Source organism: Morus notabilis, unplaced genomic scaffold (assembly GCF_000414095.1).
Source record: "Morus notabilis unplaced genomic scaffold, ASM41409v2 Scaffold101, whole genome shotgun sequence".
Classification (NCBI taxonomy): domain Eukaryota; kingdom Viridiplantae; phylum Streptophyta; class Magnoliopsida; order Rosales; family Moraceae; genus Morus; species Morus notabilis.
The window spans coordinates 632,466-655,505 of NW_010364303.1; the positions used below are offsets into that span (position 1 = coordinate 632,466).

General features: G+C 37.5%; 3 protein-coding genes and 1 long non-coding RNA gene across 8 annotated transcripts; 2 read left to right on the top strand and 2 right to left on the bottom strand.

Moving 5' to 3' along the window:
* The first annotated feature begins 3,808 nt into the window (after nt 1–3,808).
* On the top strand, nt 3,809–16,201 carry LOC21404896 (protein NRT1/ PTR FAMILY 8.1). 5 transcript variants are annotated; one of them, XM_024170941.1, is made up of 6 exons: nt 3,809–3,988; nt 9,522–9,593; nt 13,625–13,843; nt 13,941–14,158; nt 14,413–14,966; nt 15,171–16,201. In XM_024170941.1, exons 3-6 carry the CDS (start codon nt 13,738–13,740, stop codon nt 16,003–16,005), a joined length of 1,713 nt encoding a protein of 570 aa, XP_024026709.1. In that variant the 5' UTR covers nt 3,809–3,988; nt 9,522–9,593; nt 13,625–13,737; the 3' UTR covers nt 16,006–16,201. The 5 variants fall into 5 exon arrangements, with proteins under 5 accessions (XP_024026709.1, XP_024026708.1, XP_024026710.1 ...); XM_024170940.1 differs by having other exon boundaries at nt 13,649–13,843; XM_024170942.1 differs by lacking the exon at nt 9,522–9,593 and having other exon boundaries at nt 13,649–13,843.
* Nucleotides 9,274–10,966, bottom strand: LOC112093112. Its single transcript, XR_002902918.1, has 3 exons — nt 10,651–10,966; nt 9,885–9,944; nt 9,274–9,333 (listed from the first exon to the last, which is right to left on the bottom strand). It is a non-coding gene; the product is annotated as an uncharacterized LOC112093112 (long non-coding RNA).
* A 568-nt stretch (nt 16,202–16,769) lies between the features above and the next one.
* On the top strand, nt 16,770–17,810 carry LOC21404897. The gene is made up of 2 exons (XM_010106383.2): nt 16,770–16,934; nt 17,161–17,810. Exons 1-2 carry the CDS (start codon nt 16,901–16,903, stop codon nt 17,613–17,615), a joined length of 489 nt encoding a protein of 162 aa, XP_010104685.1. The 5' UTR covers nt 16,770–16,900; the 3' UTR covers nt 17,616–17,810.
* Nucleotides 17,811–18,557: 747 nt separating this feature from the next.
* Nucleotides 18,558–20,852, bottom strand: LOC21404898 (UPF0503 protein At3g09070, chloroplastic). Its single transcript, XM_010106384.2, has one exon. It carries the CDS (start codon nt 20,371–20,373, stop codon nt 18,643–18,645), a length of 1,731 nt encoding a protein of 576 aa, XP_010104686.1. The 5' UTR covers nt 20,374–20,852; the 3' UTR covers nt 18,558–18,642.
* Nucleotides 20,853–23,040: the final 2,188 nt, after the last annotated feature.

Below are 23,040 nucleotides of genomic sequence, written 5' to 3' on the forward strand. Positions count from 1 at the left end.
GCCCATAAACCGCCTGGAATTGACCAATGAAAGTCACAGAGGATCCAAAGAGCCGCAATATTGGACAAAGTGGGTGAATGAACAGTCTAAAAGGCGTTGACAGGCTACGGTCTAGGCAAATGGGGTAATAAGCCACTTGAGAGAAACCGTCATAAAACCCCTAAGACAGCCTATCCAAAAGGATGCTCATAGGTAATCTGTAAGCTATAAAAGGGGCAAAGCCCCAGAGAGACACAAGGAAGATTCTTTAGTGTAACCAAAGAAGAGCAAAAAGAAACAATACATGCAGTGGATATAGCTCTAATTTACAAAGTAAACCACTATAAACTCGTGTGTCTCTCTCATCTCCCTTTTTAGTACCATATCAATATTTCTCACAATATACCTCTAAAAACAAACAGTTAACTACGTAAATCCAAACGTATAACAACTTTAGACCGGTAACCTAACGGAACACTGAGAGGTAACCTAGCTCAATCTTGTTGACGAAATTCCACCGTCAACATATCCCATATTAATGACGTCTTCACATACCTGTGACCTGTCGTCTTTATTAATCGTCAATGACCTTGTAACTGCCAGCGTCTTCTCGATTGTTGTTGTTTTATTTATTTGTTGTTTGTTGTGCTCATGTTATTGTCTATTCTTATCAATATATTGCTTTCTTTCTAATTATTGACGTATAAAAAATCGTTTCCCACAAATTTTTATCACTTCTACTACTTATTGTTTTTATGATTGTTATCACCTATGCCGTGAAATTTGGAATCACTCCCGCTTTACCCTTAAAATTTTGAAAATCATCACTTTACTATCTTAAACTTTCGTGAACTTCCACTTTATCTCTTCTGTCCCAATTTTTGTTTAAAAGAGACGGAAAATATCTCATGTGCACTCACGTGCATGGTGTTTGAAGGTTAAATCGTAATTGAATTTCTAGTGATTTGTACCTATGCCCTCTAAACTTTAAAGTCACCCCCACTTTATCCCTCTGAATTATAGAATAGCTCCTAATTTGCCCACTGAACTTTGAGGTCACCTCCATTTTTTCCCTGAACTTTTTCATTATTCCCTCCATACTACTTCAAACTTTAAATTTCTCTCATTTTGAAAAGTATAGTATTAAATGACGAAATATTTTGTGGAAATCTATTGGAGATATTAGAAAAAAAGTAGATAAAGTGTTTTAGGATGAATTTGCATATTTTAGGTTTTAACTTTTACCGATATTGACATTTCCATAAAATCCAAGTACTTATATGTCTTACTACGAATTAAATCAAGAAAAATAATTCAAATAGAAAACAAAAATGATAAAAAAAGACATCAAATCGTGTTTAGAAAATCACATAAAAGAAGAAAAATCATATTGAGTAATCATATTACTATGGAAGCTAGTGAGCAAGTACTAATCTTAATCAAGTAGAGGGAGCAAAGTGAGAAATATTCAAAATTTAGGGTAGTACAGTGGGAGCTATGAAAAAGTTTAGGAGATAAAATGATGACGACTCTTAAGTTTAGGGAGCAAAGTGAGCGACTTCAAAGTTCAGGGGGCATAGGTGTAAATCACTAAAAATTTAATTACAATTTTACTCTCAAACACCATGTATGTGAGTGCACGTGAGACATTTTTCATCTCTTTTGAACGAAAATTAGGATGAAATAGACAAAGTGGTAAGTTCATAAAAATTTAGAGTTATAAAATAGAGATTTTTAAAGTTCAAAAAGGCAAAATAAAAGTGACCTAGAATCCAGGAGACATAAGCAATAATAATCATTGCTTTTATTAATCATCCCCTTTTTGTCAATCGTGACACTGTTTTCCTGTCGTTTCTTTGATAATGTCGTCTTTCCTCGCTGTCGTCGTTTGTTTGTCAAGTGGTCTATTTTTCCTTTCGAGTTGCTTTCTGTCGTTTACATATTGCTGTTGTCAGTACTGATATTTCCTGGTTGTGATTTTCAACTATTGTCGTTTACTGGGTTATTATAGTTTTTTTTGGAACTGCCTTTACGCCATAACAAATGGCACAGTCGTTTTAACGGATCAGTTGATTCTTCCTCAGTTGTCATTCCTCTCTACTGTTGTCGTTTATTTGAATACCTGGGCCTCTTTTATCATAGTCGTTTTTATATTGTCGTTTATCATGTGTCGTCGTTTTCAGGAAATTCTTGTTTTATTTTGTAGTCGTTTGTTGCTTTTGGCTTCGTTGCCGTGGTGCTGTATATTTTCCTTAATTAGCAACTGCATGAATCAGGAACTGCAAAAGCCAACCAATTTATTTATTTTTATATTTATCTAATTTTCTAATTTGAGATGTAATCATCTAGTTTCCTAGTTTAGATTTTCTATTTATTTAAATTGTAGAAAGTCCTTGATTCAAGGCTCTTATCTAGCTTAAGAAATATTCTTTGATTTGAATTAGGATCGAGAAACCTACTTAATCAAATACAAAAGGCTATTGCCATTATTTTCCCAGTATTATATATTCTAATACTCCTTGTCGTATATGGGGTGACATTAGCTTTATATTCTAACAGTTCACTTTTATAATCTAACAGTTTCTGTCACGTATGAAGTACTCGTAAAATAATGCCAAATTTTAAAAGCATTTTTAGTTTGTCCTCTCAATTTTAAAAACTCTTTTAATTCTTTAAACTTTAAATTGTTTTCATTTACCGATTCTATTGTATTTTATGTTAAAATCATATAGAAAAGAAGAGAATAACGCAGTCACGTAGTCTTTCTGTTTAGATTTCTGTTAAAAAGAAACAGATAAAAATCACATGATCACACGTAATCCCTTTATTTTCCTTCTGTTATTAACAAAAATTACAACAACAAGGATTAAGTGAGAACAATTTAAAATTCAAGGGGTAAAGTGAGAATTTTTAAAGTTCAATGAGTAAAATAAAAGAATGACCATAAAATTTAGAGATATTAATAAAAATAATCTTAAAATAATTTTACCAAAAAGCTAGGCAGTTAGGAGGTAGATAACATTTGTTTTGCATTCTAACAAAAGCTGTTTCTTTTATCTTTGAGACAAACGCTTAAATTCTTAATCCCAATTAAGTGATAATGGTGTTAGTAACCAATAATTTAAATTGTTTTATCAAGAGACTAATCATTTTGGAATGCAAACTGTACTGAAAGAGACAGGGATAGGTACAAGCTTTTCCTTTCAAACCATAAGTTCCACTAAATTTTGTTTCCTTCTCTACGTCGGAGGCATGAGAGCACCAAAATGTGAAATAGCAAGGAGAATTCCAACACTTTAAGCTTTCTTCCTCTTGGATGTTAGGGGTTTTTGTCATTTTAGGATTAGATTTCAACGCTCAAAAGCTGACTCTTCCTCTGTTCACACTTGGTGTGACGTATTGTCCACACTACTACATCAATTATATGGATATGGTCCCATGGAGAATATACTCCGAAATATTATATATATATATATATATATTTTTTTTTTTTTTTTTTATCAGGCCGGGCAGGAATCTAAGAGTTGAATCCAAAAGGTCCAATCAAATTGTGGGAGGAAAAAAAAACTACCAATTACTACTCTCCCTTTTATTTTAATAAATGGCTATGATAATTAATTCCTCCGATGAGTGTTGATTAAGGAGGTGCTTCATTTGCTGCGTAATAGAAAATCCTCCTGTTTTGGAAGGATTATCCCAACGTGTTGTGAACGCTTAATTCGCTACGTAGACATTCAATTAATAGACTTTTGTTGTCGCTATCGGAACAAAATATATAATAATATTGAAAAAGAACCAAGAAAGCTGTTTTCGCGTTTCATTAGCCAAAAAGACACAGAAGTTGAGATAGAGAGTTGGGTCTTTGAAAGTGCGTATAAAAGAAAGAAACAGCTGAGATCGGAGGACTCACCATGAAGAAGCCTAATTCACTCCCCTAAAGACACAAAAGCTTAACTAGTAGTAGTATATCGTCGTTCTTGGATATTAGTGTCCATGTGAGCTGATTAAGGTAAGGATTTTACTCTTTTAGTTCGTTAGTTCAGAATAATTAACACAACTTGTTTGGTACTTGTTATGTTTGAATCAGATCATTGCTTTCTTTTCATTCTCTCTTTTTGTTGTTAATTTTTTCCAGAGCTTTCTACAATAAATATCTCTATTCGTACTATACATTTTTTAACATTTTATCTCATTAAAATCATATTAAAATGAAAAGGATCGCAAAACTGCTAAAATATGTAGATATTAAATCTCATCTGTCGTTCTAACCTCTGGAATTTCCAGAACAATTCTCAAAGCAAGATAACTGGATCACAACATCACACACACACGGAACAAATCAAAGAGAAAAATCAAAATCAAAAGATTTCCTCAACATAGCTTATTTTCATTAATGGCAGATCAAGATAGTACACTATCTGGAGCTTTTTCTCTCTCCTCTAGAGTTTCTCTCTCTATCTTCTCTCTGTAACAAGAAACTACCGAAAATGACAACTGATCCAAATCTTCTATTTATCCCATATTTTGGCTTTACAGTATTATTCCTATATATTACAGCACATAGTAACCATGTAGACTTGCCCACGTGTGTTTGGTAACCATGTAAACTTGCCCACGAGTCTTTGCTTCATTTCCTTCTTCTGTTGAATTGTTAAAATCCTAGCCAATTTTACAACAATTTTCTACCTTGGCTTGATTTTAACATGTTTTCTTCTTCCAATCTGCTACCCGAAGCAACTCTCAATTCTTAAGTTTGGAACCTGGCAATGGCTTAGTAAGCATGTCAACTGGATTTTTCTCTGTTACCACTTTCACCAAATTCACCTCACCCTTTACAATTACTTCTCTGACAAAATAAAACCTTACATCAATGTGTTTTGTCCTTTCATGATAGAACTGACTTTTAGCTAAGTGGATCCCACTTTGACTATCACAAAAGACCTTTGCAACTGTTCTGCCTAATCCCAGACTCTCAACGATCCCTTGCATCCATATAGCCTCCTTTATAGCTTATCTAACAGATATAGATTCAGCCTCCGTTGTTGAAAGAGACACTACATGCTAAAGATTAGCTTTCTAGCTCACGGTATTACCACAAAACTCAAAGATATATCTAGTTTGAGACATCCTGGTATTTAAACAACCAGCATAGTCTGAATCAACAAAACATGTCACCAAACTGTTGTCTTTGTCATGCCTTTAATATAGCAAACCTTTCCCAGCTGATCCTTTAAGATATTTGAAGATCCATTTGACTGCTTCCCAGTGCGACCTCCCTGATTTCCCCATATACCTATTGACAACGCTTACTGAATAGGCTAGATTTGGACATGTACAGATCATGGCGTACATTAATCTTCCCACAGCATTGGTATAAGGTATTCTCAGTATATATCTTTCCTCTTCAGAAGTTTGAAATGTTGCCCCAATGGTGTCAAAACAGGCTTAGACTGATACATATTGAATCTTTTTAAGACTTTCTCAATGTAATTACATTAGACACAAAAAGTGTTCCCTCCAACCTGTTTTTGATTATCTGCATGCCTAAAATCTTACTTGCAGGCCCATCTCATTCATTTCAAACTCACTTTTAAGTTGTTCCTTGACTAGCTTGATTTCTTCAATGTCTTTACAAGCTACTAACATATCATCCACGTAGAGTAACAAGTAAATGACTCTACTTTCTGAAATCACTTTGTTGTAAACACAGTTGTAATGTGCACACTTCTGAAAACCACTTTTGAGCATGAATGAGTCAAATCTTTTATACCACTGTCGTGGTGATTGCTTCAAACCATAAAGGGATTTCTTTAACAAGCAAACCATGTCTTCTTTTCCTTTAATCACATATCCTTCTCACTATGTCGTGTAAATATTTTCTTCCAATTCTCCATGAAGAAAAGCTGTTTTCACATCTAATTGCTTAAGTTCTAGGTCTTCATGAGCAACTAGAGACAACAATATCCTTATTGAGCTATGCTTCACTACAGGAGAATAGACTTCATGATAATCTATTCCTTCCCTCTGTGTGAACCCTTTAGCTACGAGCCTCGCCTTATACCTCGGCTTCTCAACTCCTGGAATTTCATCCTTCAACTTATAAACACATTTACAACCCACCAATTTCTGCCCTTTGGTTTTCTCCACCAGCTCCCAAGTTTTGTTCTTATACAAAGACTTCAACTCATCTTCCATGGTCTCAATCCAGCTGCTTGCTTCCTCTTGTCATAGCCTCCTTATAAGTCCTAGGTTCATCATCTTCTATGTCCATTGCTGCAGTAAGAACAAAAGAAATCATCTCTGTATATCCAAATCTTTCTGGTGGTTGGACACGTATTCTCTGCCTATCCCTTGCTAACAAATACTCCTATGATGTCTCATGGTGCTCCACCTCTTATTCTTCAGGCTCAATCTCTGGTTCTCTAGCAGTTTCGGTTGTCTCCACCTCCAACTGGTCCATCACATTACTGTTTTTCTCTTTTAAGTAGTACATCTCTGTCTCTCTGAAAACCACATCTCTGCTATTAAAGACTCTAGGATGACCTTCTCCATGCACCACAATCTATATCCCTTTACACCCTCTGGATATCCCAAAAACATACATTTTAATGCTCTGGTTTCCAGTTTACCTTGGTTAATGTGAGCATAGGCTACGCAGTAAAAAACTCTCAGATTTTCCAAGTTTGGAAGATGTCTTGGCCATTTTTCTTCTGGTGTTTTAAGATCAATTGCTCTAGAAGGGCTTCTATTGATCAAGTACACAACAGTAACTGCTGTTTCTGCCCAGAAATTCTTAGAGAGATTTGCACTTGACAACATACATCTAACTTTCTCCATTATGGTCAAATTCATCCTTTTAGCTAACTCATTCTGTTGTAGTATCTTCCTTACAGTATGGCGTTTAGCAATTCCCACATCCTTACAGTACTGATCAAATAATTCTTCACAAAACTCTAGTCCATTATCTGTTCATAGTTTCTTGACCTTCATGTTAGTCTGTGTTTCCATTAGAGTCATCCATTCTTTAAATCTTTCAAAAGCATCATTTTTATTCTTCAAGATGTAAATCCAAACTTTCCTTGAATAGTCATCTATTAAGGAAAGAAAAAACCTTGAACCAGTGTGTGTTGGCCTAAAGATCTGAATGAATATAGTCCAGAATTCCTTTGGTGCGGTACACTGTAGGAGAAAACTTCAATCGTTTGGCTTTTCCAAAGATACAATGTTCACAAAACTCTGTGGGTTTGTCCTTCCCCAAAAGACCTTGCTTGCTCAGTTCCTTTAAGCCATTTTCGCTGATATATGCCATTCTCACGAGCCAAATTTGGCTCTTTGAAGCTTCATTCTTGGACACTGTTGCAACTGATCCTACCACTGCCCTCCTCTGAAGCAAGTACAAGCCGTTCTCAAGTGTTCCTCTCATTACCACCATAGAACCCTTCATGACTTTTAGAACTCCTGCCTTAGCCTTATACCAGTGATTTTGACCATTAAGCATCCCAAGAGAAATCAAGTTTCTCTTGAGTTCAGGAACATGCCTGACATCTTGTAGGATCCTCTATGTCCCATTTACAAGCTTCAATCTAACTGAGCCAATTCCCACTACTGTACAAGCCTTGTTATCACTAAGCAAAACCTGACCACCATTGACACTTTTGTATGAAAGAAACCAATCCTTGACTGGGCACATATGGAATGAACACCCGGAGTCAAGAATCTATTCGTTGTGGGTTTTCAAGTTTGTTACACATAGTAACTCAGAACTTTCATACCCATCTGAGGCAACATCTGCATCTTTGGGTATTTCTTAACTTAATTTCTTTCTTTCTGGGCAGTCTTTCTTCCGATGGCCTTCCTTATGACATATGAAGCACTTTCGCCTAATTTTTGACTTCGATCTATGTCCTTTCTTGCTCTTGAAATCCCTCTTTTCAAGTCTCCCTCTGACATTCAAGCCCTCTGCTGCTCCTTCCTCCTTTCATTTGGATTTCTTCTTCAGCTCCTTCGAAAATAGCGCTGATTGAACTTCTTTAAGAGTGAGTGAATCCCTGCCATAGATTAGCGTAGCTGAGAGACTGTCAAATTTGCTTGGTAAAGATTTGAGCAGAAGCAATGCTTGGTCCTCATCATCGATCTTGATGTCAATGTTTTCGAGATCAAGAATCACCTTATTAAAATCATCCATGTGATCTTCGAGTGATTTCCCCGGTGGCATCTTGAATGTGTACAATTTTTGTTTCAGATACAATCTGTTTGCCAGAGATTTTGTCATATACAAATTCTCCAATTTCAACCAAACAGCTGATGCACTCTTCTCCTTCGAGACCTCCCTCAGAACTTTATCCCCCAAACAGAGAATTAGGGCACTATGTGCTTTATCAAGAATTTCTTTCTTTTCTTTATTAGAAAGAGTGGTTGGAAGATTTTTCTCACCTCCCAAGGCTTCTTTGAGTCCCTGTTGTACAAGAAGAGCTCTCATCTTTAAACGCCATAGCCCCAAGTCGTTCTTGCCTGAGAATTTCTCAATGTCAAACTTTGCAGATCCCATCGCTGACGAAGCTCTGATACCAATTTGTCGTTCTAACCTCTGGAATTTCCATAACAATTCTCAAAGCAAGATAACTAGATCACAACATCACACACACAGAACAAATCAAAGAGAAAAATCAAAATCAAAAGAATTCATCAACAGAGCTTATTTTCATTAATGGCAGATCAAGATAGTACACTCTCTAGAGCTTTTTCTCTCTCCTCTAGAGTTTCTCTCTCTGTCTTCTCTATGTAACAAGAAACTACCGAAAATGACAACTTGAGACGACCCTGACTGCGACTATAACTATACTCTGATACCAACTGAAACGACGATATTAGGTAATCATCACTGATGACTTTAGAATGACCATATTAGGTAACCATCATTGTAAATGACTTTAGTATTCTTATACTTTTTGAAATTTCTGAGAAACTTGACGAATTTTTTTTTAAATGTTGTATAGAATGTTGTAGTATTTTTAAAAAAATAAAATGCTATAACAAATGTTATAACATTCTGAACATAAATTTTTTTCTCTCAAAATGCTATATCATAATAACATAAAATTCTAACTTTCCTTTTTAAACACATTAAAATGTTATTCTTGAAACTGTTCCTTTTTCTAAAGCATAAATATATACATATGTATATACTTCTTAAATCGTGCTTACTTACATAAACTTGATAAACATAGTACAAACTTGCTACATATAATGTCAAAGTCTCATTTAACAAAACTATTTAACACTTTAAATTGATGTGAAAATAATTGCGTGTGCCATCTATTCTCCAATCTCCACTCGTCCGTCGTTTGCCACTGCCTGTAAAGAATTACTGATAAGCTTTTTACCTACAATATGAATATATCTGAATGAGCTTTCGCTCAGTAAGTAGGAACTATATCTCGTAAAACAACTGTAAGTTCACATGAATACATATGCATGAACTGATTATGCTTAATTATAATGGTTTATCATAATTTTATTGTCTGATCTTATCTTGCTTACAGATGGGCCCGAGTGCTCGTACCATTACGCGCGATATACGGGACATTAGGGTTCATAAGGCTCTCATCAACTTCGTAAGTAAAATTGAACTGAATGCCTCACTTATGCTAGAGTACCTCTTATTTAGTCATCTAGGAGGCTCTGAATTACCTTTTAACTAGGAGGTTCTGAAACTGTAATACCTAGGCTCTGAAACTGGATTACCTCTCAACTAGGAGGCTGGTACGACACTCAACTGAGATTATTCTTATTGCAGTATGACATAGCATAACACACTATAACATGAAATATACTCAAACATATTTAATTCATATGTACTGTTTATTTTAAAATATATTCATACTGTAGGCGAGATTCCTACTTACCTATTTTAAGGAGTGGAATCCTCTATTCGCCACACTGTCTGTTCTCTTTCGTGCTTATTTCTGAGAATAAACACCCACTAAGAGTGTGAGATTAACTTTCACTTGTTATTTTATTTTAGCAAGCTTATAAGAAAATTTGATTTCTCTACTTATGGCTTTCTTTCTCTTTCTTACCTTAGAGGATTGAAAACCTTGTTTCAAACTTAAAGATTAGGTTTATTGAATCTCCATAACCTTATTTTTTCATTAACCAAGGTCTAAACTCAAAATACTTTCTTGAGATTATACTTCGAGTTCCTTAATGAACTCTTCTGTTTAACACCGAAACTGTTTTATTAGTTTTGGGGTGTTTTCTAAAAACTAGTTTAAAACTTCTATTTAGAACTAAAACTAAGTTTTAACTTCAAATTCTCAAACTAAAATCCGGCAGAGTTTTGCCTGATTTTTTCTGTGTTTCCTAAGCTATTCTTAGCTCGTTTTATCCATTAATCCAACTTTTAGACATAACCCACAATCTTTCTCATATAATCTTATCATCTTAGAAATCATACTCTAAGGTTTATCCAAATTCTCATAAGGATTTTCATATCCAAAAGTTGCTAGAAACATAATCTAACAACTAAAAATTCAACATTTAATCACTAAATTTTCAATTCCTTTATCAATTGAAATTCAATCATCAACTTAGCAAACTTTCTCCATACTCTTTTCCACATCCATGAATTTGGCCAAGGTAAGGAAATGAGAGGAAAAATTAAAATCTCACCTTAAAAGAATGAAGAACAAGCTCTGGTGTCTCTAATCCTCAGTAGGTCGATCGATTTCCTCTTAAAACTCCCTTTTCTTCACTTTTGGTAAATCATTTTTCTCCTCTCTCTTGGATGAACACTCACTGGTTTTTGGCATGAAAAGAGAGTGTTTTATTGTGTTTTTACACTTAAAACACATTGGAGGAAGAAAATGAGGGGCCTAAGAGCAATTTTTCAACTTTTAGGGTCTTTTTTATAAAAATATACTAAAAATATCTCTTCTTGGCTTATTGTGCAAGCTTGGCCAGCCGCCTTACTAAGCAAATGGCATGCTCTCAGCCCTCCATCCAAAAAGTCACTTTAAATCTCAACCATCCATATTTAATGGTTATCTCTTTTCCGGTTCAGTTTGATTTCTAACCGGTACGCATTTTATCTGTGTTTTCTGGACAGTTGGTCAACTTTATTCAACCTTGACTAACTTTTCAAGTATGATCTATTAGTCAACTCTTTGGTCAATAATATTTCAACTCGGTCAACCCCAACCAGTCAAAAATCTTAATTTTCTCGGTTCGATCTTTCAGACCCCTTTTTCGTCCGTTTTTCGTTCTGATTGTTTCTAAAACCCTAGAATTGATGTTTTTCAATTCTTTTTCACTTATTAACCTTAATATTCATGTGTTGGCCCACATGTGGGTTCAACACAACATTCTGCACTTCTTTTCTTATTGCGTCTAAAAATCGGTAACTATATCATACTTCACTTAAATTCTCAATTAATTACTTGATGTCATCTTGCTAACATAAGCAAAGGATGATAGATAATTTGATTTTATCCATTAGGTGCTCTTATCTCATTGGCCGGCTACACTCATCTAATCATTAATCGCCATTTGGCCATCTACGTGTCCGGCCGTAATTGGAGAAGAAAAAGAGAGGATTCCCAAATTTCTTATCTCCAATGGTTGATCAACATTTGTCCCCCTCATAAATACAAGCTCATCATTACTTCCTTAAGCTTATCTCTTAAGGTTCTCTATAAAGCAGTCACAATTTATATCGACTGTAGGGAATTAGCTTAGCCGATAGGAAATTTTTGTTTCTAACGGTTCTTTTTCTGTTGTTTATTTATAGTCTGATAATAATTCTTGAATAATTTAAGATCAAATTAATCTCTTAATGCTGTAATATTTCAGACTGTTTCAGTCTTGAAAACATTTCTAGACTACATAAATTTTAATCTTAACTTTTTCTGCACTATATCCCGGGAATGACATCATTTCTAACATTATCAACTCCCGAGCTCATATTGTATCTTTATCTTTCTACTAAAAGCTTTACCCTTATAATTTCCCTTATCTGTTCAGAAATTAAGGGTTTTATCTTTTAATGTCAAAGCGTTTCTCTATACGCTACTAACATTGTACTGTACTGAGAGATTTCTGAGATTAAATTCTCAAACTGTATATGCATTGAGAATTCTTCTGCCTTAATTGCGGTAAGAATTTATCGACTGAATTTACTTGCTCTTAATTTTATGAATTAATCATAAAATTTACTACAAAATTTAAGAATACTTATATTAATTTCATAAATCTTTCAGTCACAAAATAAAAAAATTCTTAACTTAAATAAATAAATTTATATTATTTGATTCTAAAATTGTTTCGGTCATTACACAACTGATCCAAATCTACTATTTATTCCAAATTTTGGCTCTGCAGTATTATTCCTATATACTACAACACGCAGTAACCATGTAGACTTACCCACGTGTGTTTGGTAACCATCTAAACTTGCCCACGTGTCTTTGCTTCATTTCCTTCCTTTGTTGAGCTGTTAAAATCCTAGCCAATTTTACAACAACATCTTTTTGGGCTTTTAAAAAGTTTTTATTTCTAATTAGTGGTCACTCCAATTACAATGGGAACGCACAAGAAAGAGTCCATAGCCACCTATATATGATTACATCCCACCCAGACTTAATGCAATCTAAGACCCCACAAGAATCATTTTTTGTTTTTTAAGGAGACTTTTAAGTCAATATAGATGATCCTAGAATCTTAATATAAGAAATATAAAATATCTGAAAATTTCTGGATATAGTTATTAGATGATGAAAATAAGTTGTGAGCTCTCATCTAATATAATAATAATAAAAAATGTCTTCTTACTCACAAAGTCACATGTAAAATCTTTTAATCAGTGGACGTGAAAAGTTGTCTTTACACAGTTTAGTTGACTTCTCATAAAGAAGAGTCAACAAATTCGTCTCTCCGCTCATCGTCGTTGGAGAATAGTCAGAGACCCAGGGCGCCGTAAGCAAAATCTTCTTTGAAGTGCTCTTCTCAGCCAAAAGAGTAGAAAAAGAGAGTTAACAAATCACGAGATAGATCAGACCATTAAAAAGTGGAAACTCCCTAGTGTTATAACAACCCTCACTGCCTCTTTTTTTGTGTATTTGAGCAAAGTCTTTTCTGCTTTCTTGCATGATTTGAGTTGCCAAATGAAGTACCAGGTTTGGTTCCTTTTCCAGAAATCTCTAGTGCTCCATCTTTTGCTTGTTCCTCTCTGCCAATATGTCTTTTCATCTCTCCCTTTACCTACGTTAAATGGTTGCCAAAAATGTTTGCTTTTCATGCCTAGATTAAAGAAACAAGTAGTTTTTTTTTTTTTTTCCTTCTTTGGCAAGAAAAAATGCTTATAGTTTTTTTTTTTTCCCTTCTTTGGCAAGAAAAAATGCTTACTTTCCCATATGCAGTCTCTTGGTTTTGATTATTCTTTCTAATTTCTACTTGAGTGACTGATAATATATATGCCTTTGGCAAAATTAGTTTCATGGAACTAGACTAGTGAACTGGGTTTGGAGCAAAATTTTGCAGCAACAGTTATTTGTGTAATTAATGTAACGAGGAACAAAAAATGTTTCTTAGTGAAGTGGGCTCAGTATGTTTAATTGCAATCATGTCTGTAAAGAAAATTGATGTACAGCCTCGGTTTATTTGTTTTCTGCAGTTTTAGTTCGTTCCCGATTCCTACTTTAATTCGCCTTCTGAGAAAATTTTCTCAAACAAGCAAGTTGCATATACGTAGTTAGAGAAGTCATGGAGGATGATGATGTTTACACAAAAGATGGGACGATTGATCACCGCGGAAATCCGGCTAATAAGAAAGAAACTGGAACCTGGAAGGCCTGCCCTTTTATTCTGGGTACATTTACAATCTAATTTTGGAAAAATAAGTGGAACATTTCTAATCATGGAAACCATTGCTTATTTCTTTCTTTCACCGTTTGGTTTGTCACTAGGAAATGAATTTTGTGAAAGATTGGCGTACTATGGGATGAGCTCTAACCTGGTGACATATTTCAAGGAACGACTAGGCCAGCATAGCTCTACTGCTGCTAATAATACTTTGAATTGGAGCGGAACATGCTACATCACGCCTTTGATCGGTGCATTTTTGGCCGATTCTTATCTAGGAAGATACTGGACTATCGCCATTTTCTCAACCATCTATGTCACTGTAAGTTGGACTGACTAAAACTTCTTATACTTTTATCTAGTTCTTATACTCTTGCAAGTCTGGATCAAGTGGTGTAGAACTCAAAGGGGAAACATTTCACCTTTGCATTGTAGTCAGTTGCACGAATTGAGCTTCAATTACTAACTTCTATAACTATTTCCAGAGCTGCAAAATCTCCAAAAGGAATTTGAAAGCTTACTTTTTTGTTTCTTGACAAGACTACTTATCCCATTTTTCTTCAACTCATCATATAGGGAATGACGTTTTTGACATTGACAGCATCAGTCCCTGGCCTAAAGCCAACCTGCCATGGAAATGATGGTTGTCATGCTACAGATTCACAAAAGGCTGCCTTCATTCTTGCACTTTACACGATAGCGCTTGGAACGGGTGGGATTAAGCCTTGTGTCTCCTCATATGGAGCAGATCAATTCGATGACGCCGATGAGGTTGAAAAGAAGCATAAGGCTTCTTTCTTCAATTGGTTTTACCTTTCAATCAATGTCGGTGCTCTCATTGCTAGCTCTGTTCTGGTATGGGTGCAAGAAAATGTGAGTTGGGGGTTGGGCTTTGGAATTCCAGCAGCAACCATGGCAGTTGCTATTGTGAGCTTCTTTTCGGGTACTCGGCTGTATAGAAACCAGAAGCCGGGGGGCAGCCCTCTGATACGCATTGCTCAGGTAGTGGTGGCAGCCATGAGAAAGCGCTGGGTCGAAGTACCTGCTGATAAGGCTCTTTTGTATGAGGTTGCCGATGCTGAATCTGTCATTAAAGGAAGCCGAAAGCTTGATCACACACAAGATTTTAGGCAAGTTTCTCAACTCGAAAGCTTAACAAGAGTCTATTACACTTGTTCTCTAAGGTGGAACTAAACTAAAAACAATTATTTTTAATGAAAAATCATCTCACTTGATAAGAACCTTGACTTATATAAAAAGGGAAGTTGGAGTTTAATTTCTTAAAGGGGACTATTATTTTGATATGTTTCTTACCAAACGTTGTATTGTTTCAGATTCTTTGACAAAGCTGCAGTGGAGATACAAACCGACCACATAAAGGACTCGGTAAACCCCTGGATGCTTTGCACAGTCACACAAGTAGAGGAGCTTAAGGCCATCATACGGCTGCTTCCCATATGGGCCACTGGCATTATGTTCTCTGCAGTCTACAGCCAGATGGGCAGCTTATTCGTCTTGCAAGGCTTGACGATGGACCGCCGTCTTGCCCCCTCGTCGTTCAAAATCCCATCAGCCTCCCTCTCCATCTTTGACACAATCAGCGTCATCATATGGGTTCCGATCTATGACAGGATCATTGTACCTGTGGCCAGAAAATTCACAGGCCACAAGAACGGCATAACTCAGCTCCAGAGAATGGGGATAGGCCTTTTCATCTCCATTTTCGCAATGTTGTCCGCCGGTGTTGTGGAGCTTGTCAGACTTAGGATTGTTCGGAGGCACAACTACTACGAACTCGACTCCATTCCCATGTCGATCTTCTGGCAAGTTCCGCAGTATTTCCTCATTGGGTGCGCAGAAGTCTTCACCTTCATTGGACAGCTGGAGTTCTTCTATGAGCAAGCGCCTGACGCCACGAGGAGCTTGTGCTCAGCTCTGTCGCTCACAACCGTCGCTCTGGGGAACTACTTGAGTTCCCTACTTGTGACTATAGTCACGAAAGTGAGTACTAGGCATGGAAAGCGTGGATGGATCCCGGACAATCTGAACTATGGTCACCTACATTACTTCTTCTGGTTGTTGGCAATCCTCAGTGTTATAAACTTGGGCGCTTTTCTTGTGATCTCTAAGTGGTACAAGTACAAGAGGTCCATGGGAACTCTCCGTTGATGGCGGTCTCGTCTAGTGAAGAAGTGTGATGTGGAGACACCATATGTGTTGTGTTGTGGTTTAATAGTATTTCTGTACGGTATAGTGTATAAGGTCTTCTTGAAGTGCATGTCGCTTTAAAATGCTAGTCTGCTTTTTTGTTGCTGAATTATTGTAATACATAGTAACGAAGATAAAAAAAAGTATTCAACCTCTAGAGGGCAATCTTTTATAGACAACAGTTACTTTAAGGACGACAATAGTTAAATAATTGCATCATTTCTTGCAGTTGTGAACGACAAGTTCATAAGCGAAACGATTATTTAGATATGTGAATTGTGTCTTGACCGTAATAAGCCAGCTCCCAAGCTCCCAACACTTGTTCGCTCTGTAAATTCGAGTTTTCAATTCAAATTGAGATGTGATATTTTTTAAAAAATTTTAACTGTAACAAAAAAAGTTAAATGTGATATTTTGAGAGCTTTTAACTGTAAAGACTTAAAATTAAAAAAACGAGACCTTTATGTTGTGTTCTTACCAGTTCAAAACTTAAAAGAGCTTAGGAAACGACAAAGACTGATAAAACGACAACCTCTGGAGAAAGGAGATCATTTATTGGAAACAACAATAATTTAAAACGTCCAATTATCAACAAAAAAAAAAAAAAAAAAAAAAACAATTAATTTAAAGCGATAATAATTGACAAAAAAGACGTCTCTAAAAATGATAAAGCCAATCAACAAGCGTCTACAACATTTGAGCGACTAGTATAACCTCTTAAGGACGACATCGACGTGCAAACGACAAGATCTTAGGAAACGACGATAACAATAAGAATAAAAAGAGTCCAAAAATTGAGAGAGAACTAAAAAGAGATTCACAGAATAGCCAATCGACCTGAAAAAACAAGATCAAAATGGTACGAAAGCGTTACCAGCCAGCGAAAACAGGTATACTTTTAGTTTCCAATTACTGCAAACAAAATTTTTTCCACAACTTTATCGAAATATCAAACCAGAATTAATCTTCGAAAAAAGCAAATTTTTAATTTTGACGCACCGACTCCGAAAAGCTCGGTGAAATGCGTGTGTAATGTTTATCTCGCCCTCCAAGTGTTCGACTAAATGTTTCTTCAGCACCAAGCCTTTTTGTTTTAACGCTTTTGAACTATCTCAGGATTTGAATTGCTCAAGTCCATGAATTACGACAAGTACCTGTCCAGAATAGGATTGGGAAGAAAAGACTATCCGTTTTGGAAACAAATCGGAAAGGGTCTACTCTCCGCCTACGCGCTTATCGGTGCTTGTTGGTGGTACAACGAGACTTCGCCGCTGGGTTGGTGGACGCTGAAGCCTAAGCCCAAGGAAGAGAGAGAATTAGCACACTTGTATGAGCGGAGGGAATTTCCATACCCGGGAGACAAGGAAGCAATGGAAGAGTTCATTGCGAAGGGCGGTATGATCGGTACAGCGATTGGCCCCAAAGGGGTCCCTGAGTTGGATAAAGATGCCTATAACTATCACCAGGAGTTGCAGGACAAGAAGTTGCATCAGGAAGCTCAGAAGCTCTGGCTGAGGATCAGGAATGAGGTCATTTTGGAGCTTCAGGAGAAGGGCTTTGACATTGAGTGATTTTTTTTGTTTTTGTTTTTGTTTTATGTTATTACGTGTATTTGTTATGAAATGTGAGGGAGTGAAAGCTTTGTGGTTTGGTCTGGTGAAACTTAATGGCGTTTCTCTTGTATTATGAGGTCCTATGAACTTTGATGTTCTTGGTATAAACTGAGTTGAGAAAAAAAAAATCCCAATTGTCTACTGTTATCAGATTATAGATATGTTTCTTTTTTTAGTTGATTTGTGTATATTTGAAGTTCCCATCTCAGTTTTCAGTTGGCTTCCTATTTTACAAGAGAATGCTCTACCACATAGTAATGAAGGAAGGAAGGCTTTTTCCCTTAAAATGGAGACTTTTTGCTTGCAAACCAATACAGATTAATCAATTTTTGGAAGTTAAATATTGATATAAAGGCAAATAGATTCCCCAAAGCGACTTAAAAGTTTCATAAGCCTTGTTGCCTTGGAAGTATGAGGAGTTACAAATGCATGTTCTCAAACTTATGGCGAATTCACCGCAGAGCAAGTTGGGACCAGATTTATTAGCCTTCTTTTATTGCTAGTAAAGCGTGGAGTTGGGTAAATGTTAGAAAGGAGTTCATTGGGAACATAAAGAAGCTCACGAGAGGTGTATGTGTTAGTGTGTCACTTTGATGGCCATAAATACGTTGTGGCTGCCAACTTAACAAGTGTACTCATGAGTCCAGTGAACCAAATTTAGGGTAAGATCCTAACAAATGAAGATAAAATCATACGCAATTGAGACAAATATATGCTAATTTCACACTTCTAAAGTCTTACCGACCAACAAGTTCCATGGATGACCCACTACTCCGAATTGTTTATTGGAACATAACAAAGTGATTTCAACTACATCTCCAGATGATTAAAAAATATATATATGCTAATTTCTTTTACTAGCACTAGTGAGAAAATAAAAGAACAATTTACGCAGAGAAATAACCATATAACTATGCTTTAATAAAAAACAGAACACCAATTGAATGTCTTTACAGCGTGGTACTAGGAATAAGTGGTGGAACCTTTACAAAACATTCTTCGCCGCTGTCGAATGCGAGCTCTTTAGCCTACTCTTTCCCGATTGAGTTCTCCTATGGCTCCTCAATGGCGTCAAATAGAATCTTAACAGGCCATTATCGATGTTGCTCGGTGAATATCTCGCACTCCGGTTGCGCTGCAGCATAAACTCTTCTCTGCTTTTCAACAAATTGCCTTTGCTCTCAACACCACCACTTGCGTTACTCAACAATCCAGCCATTTTACTATGGTTCCTACAGCTAACACTATAGCTACGAATAAGCTTCTGACTCACAGCCCCGTTTGCTTCTCCATTAGCCACCCTCAGCTTATTCCAAGAATCATCACCCACATTTCCTCCTACCAATAAGCCTCCTCCGTCACGGCATTTTCGCTCGTTGTGCCTCTGCTTGGGACTCCACAAGTTCCACATTTTGTGCCAACCTTGTGACTTCTTCAGCCCCTTTTGATCAACCCCAATTGGAATAGCTGGAGCAGCTTCCTTGGAAGCACATTCAACAGCACTCTCCAAGCTCTCATCTTTCACAGATTTCAACTTGGCATCCCTCAAATCTCTATCGGTTATAAGTAGCTTCGCTCCGTAGAACAATTCCATTGTCGCCGGCGACACCTTGGCGTTCGAAATTGGCTTCAAGTCGTCAACTTCAGCCAGAAGTCCTTTCCTGTGCAGAGAATTCGGACAATCGAAACTCCTTCTACGCCGGGAAAGCGACTCCGAATAGTAATCCTTGGTCTGTGCCGAACCGCCGGGGCTCCTCTCCCCGTCGCCGGCCGAACTCCTCTTCCCATTACTCGATGACCAATTCTCGGCCTCGCCATCGGAGAACTTCGCGTCCTCTACGACGGAGAGCATCGGACTCAACCTTGGGTACGCGGCTCTGCCCATCAAATACCCGTCCCAAGAAGCCCTCGGCTCGTCGAACGAGTATCTGTAATCGTCCAACGACATTCGGCCGGCGTCGACCGACAGTCTCGGATCCGCGTCGCAAGATCTCCGCCCCAATCCGTACTCTCCGATCTCCGATTGCGTCTCCCTCGGCCGCCTCGGGCACCGCTTCTCTACCGCCGAAACGCCGCCGTCTTCGCCGCCGCCTCCGATCTTCTTCGTCTTTCGCCTCCATTTCGCCAGTCTCTTGCTCAGACCAGAGGCGGCTTCCCAAAATGTCCCCGCAATGTCCTTGAAATCCCTCGCCGTACCGCCCTTCTTCCTCCGCCATTCGAGATCTATAAATTCCTTCATCTTCTTCAGCTCTATTCCCTCTTCGTCGGCCTGATCTCCTCCATTCCTCATCACATTCTCGGAAATCCTAATCTCACTCTCATTCTCGTTCTCGTCCTCTTCTTTCAACTCAAACCCTAGGTTCCCCAATTCGACCTCGAACTTCCTCGGCGCGCCTCTCCTCTCGTCGTCGAGGTTGAAGAGGCGCCACAGACTGTTGTTGTTGCCGCTCCGAGCCCTAACATCGCACGACCTCCGCCGGGGAGCATCCGGAGGGTTCGAGAAGTTGTCGGATTTCCGACCGGAGCAAGATTTGCTGCGACGGAGCTCCGAACCGCTGGGGATGCGGGACCCAGAGGGGGCCTCCTGGTTGGCGGCGGCCTCGATGCCGGCGAGGCGTTCGCGGAGGCATGAGGCGCAGAAGCCGGTGATGGGAGTGCTAGGGTGACGGTGACAGGTTGAGAGACGGCGGGCCTGGGTCTGGGATTGGACGGTCATGGTTTGGGCCTAGAGCTGGAGATTTGGAATGGTGGGTACAGAGCGCATTTTAGGAGAAATGACTAGGAACAAAAGTGGGGACTAAGAGAGAGAGAGAGAGAGAGAGATAGAAAATGCAAGGTTGCGAAAGAAGGGAAGAGAAGGAAAAAGAACATGAAAAGCTGAAAACCCAGATAAACCACTCTCTCGTTGGATTGGATATTATTATTCCCAATGTAAAATGTTTTCTATTTTCACGGAAAAGAAAGGGGACAAGATTTTCTGGAGGAAAAGAAAAAACGCTACCGACCGTTTATATTTTTGTGGCTCATATTAAGAATTTCTGAACTTTTGATGTATGTGTGTATGTGTGTATAAATAAGACACTCCATTGATTTTGCTAAACATTTTTGTAGAAATTTGAGGTCTTAAAAATGGTTAAGAGCTTAGCAATAATGGGTACGTTACAAATCTCCTATGGAAAAAATGGAAATTATTGGTCTCCAAACTTTCTTCCCTTTTTTTTTTTTTTTTTTTTTTTTTTTTAAAAAAACAAATTATATTATACTTGGCTTTTGAGTATTGCTCTGCATGAAGTAAGAGCACATGGGAAAAGATAAATCGTAAATTCTCAGCACAAAAAAAAAAAGATAAAGATAAAGATAAATCGTAAAAATTTGCTCGTTCTTTAACATTTAAGATTTGCCGACATGTGTCTTTGATTAGAGGGCCCAGCAGAAACGACAGGGAGCAAAATGCCAAAATCCAACTTCCTCACCGTGCGCAGAGGACGCCACCATTGGCATAGATATACGCAATCATGTGTTCTTCCATAAGCTGTCTCGCTTTTATAAACTTTTGGGGAAATAAAACTCATTTATAGGACAAGAAACCCTTTACTATGTGCAAATTGCACTAAGTATCTCCAACGTTGTTTTAAGACTACTTGTAGAAAAAGGTTGTTGAACTTGAAATAATCTCGACAAGAAAGGAATTAATTAATAAGGAAGCCAATTAATTCAGAATATTTTTGTTTTTGGCAATGTTTCTGCATTTATTTGGCTTTTGAGATGGTGATTGGGAGATGTTAGTAACTATTGTGGATAACATGATCCCCACAAGCAGAGTCGGTAATATGGGTCACGACTCGAAAACGACACGAATTTTACGGATTAGAGTTAAGAAAAAAGAGGTCCGGGTTAGAATTAAGTTGACCTGAAATTGACAAGAAAAATACGATCAATTTTGAGTTAGACCCACCTAACCCGAACACAAACTCGTAAAAAACTAAAAAATACATATATTTTTCATTACATATTTTTTATTTTATTGTAAACTTGTGATATTATGATAGTTATACTCAAAATCTTATACTATTATTTGCTTAATTTCAATTAGTTGTGGAACTTTGAGCGGCAAGCCTGCCCGAAGCCCGAAAATTTTCGGACAGGCACAATTCGCCGCCCGTCCACCCTAATTACCTAGGCTCGGGCAACCCGAGGAAAAACTCTTCCCGACATACCGCTGCTGGTAGGGGAGCCGTGACCGCCGGCCGCGCGTTTTTTTTTTTTTTGAATTTTCCACCGTAACCCGAACCCTGACCCGTTGCCCGAAATCCCAAAAACGGCTAGTTTTTGAATTTGCCTAACCAGACCCGATCTCACTTTTTGACCGTTAGCCTAAATTTTGAATGCAACGGCTACATTTTGCCCGACCCGACCCACCGCCCTCATGCCCGACTCCAACGGCTCTTTTTTTACCGTTGCCCAAGTTTCCTGAACCCGACCCAACCCGCTGGAAAATGAAGCTACCGTTGGAGCCGAATTTTTGAGGGAAATATTTTTTTTCAAGCCAAAAAATTTTCTATAAATACCCCCTTTCCCCCAACCATTTTTCTCACCCAAAAACTCTCATCCTCTCTTAATTTCTCTCAAACTCTCTCAAACTCTCTCAAATCTCTCTTAATCTTACTCAAATCTCTCTCGATCTCTCTTAATCTCTCTCAAAGCGCTCTCGATCTCTCTTATTTTTCATAATGGATTCTTCTGGTTATGGTGGCGATATTCCCGTTGATGCTCAATTCAACATTGAAGAAGGGCAATTTCCTACTAATATTTTTCAAACGCAAGAATTGCAAACCCCAGAAGGAGCTGCTGAGGAAACTACAAATCCGAGCCATGGTAGACGTACTAGAGGTCGTGGACCTCATGGTCGTAACGATGTTGAGCGTGGATGTAACACCCTGAAGAATTAATTGAGATTAATTAAGGTAATTGAGATTATTAGTGTGCCTAATCTGAATTTATTAATTGATTATTAATAAATAAATGTTTCTGACATGTGTAAATTTAAATAATTCCAAGGTATTTAAATATTCTGAGTAATTTTATTTTAAATCAGAAGTGTGTATGGGCGCATTTCTGGACTGTCATTTTAAATATTTTGCCATATGTCTTTTCTTTCTTTTTCTTCTTTTTCTTTTCCTTTTCTCTTCCTTCCCGTGCATTCACTCACTCTCTCTCTCTCTCTCTCTCTTCCGTGCTCTCTCTCTCCCATTTGTGTCTCAAATCAAAACCGGATTCGAACCAAGAGTGATTTCAAAGAGTTTTCAACGTCAAGAGAAGGATTCGAGGTAAGATTACTGAAAGAACCTCTCTTGAATCTATGTTTTTCGGATTTCAAAACTTA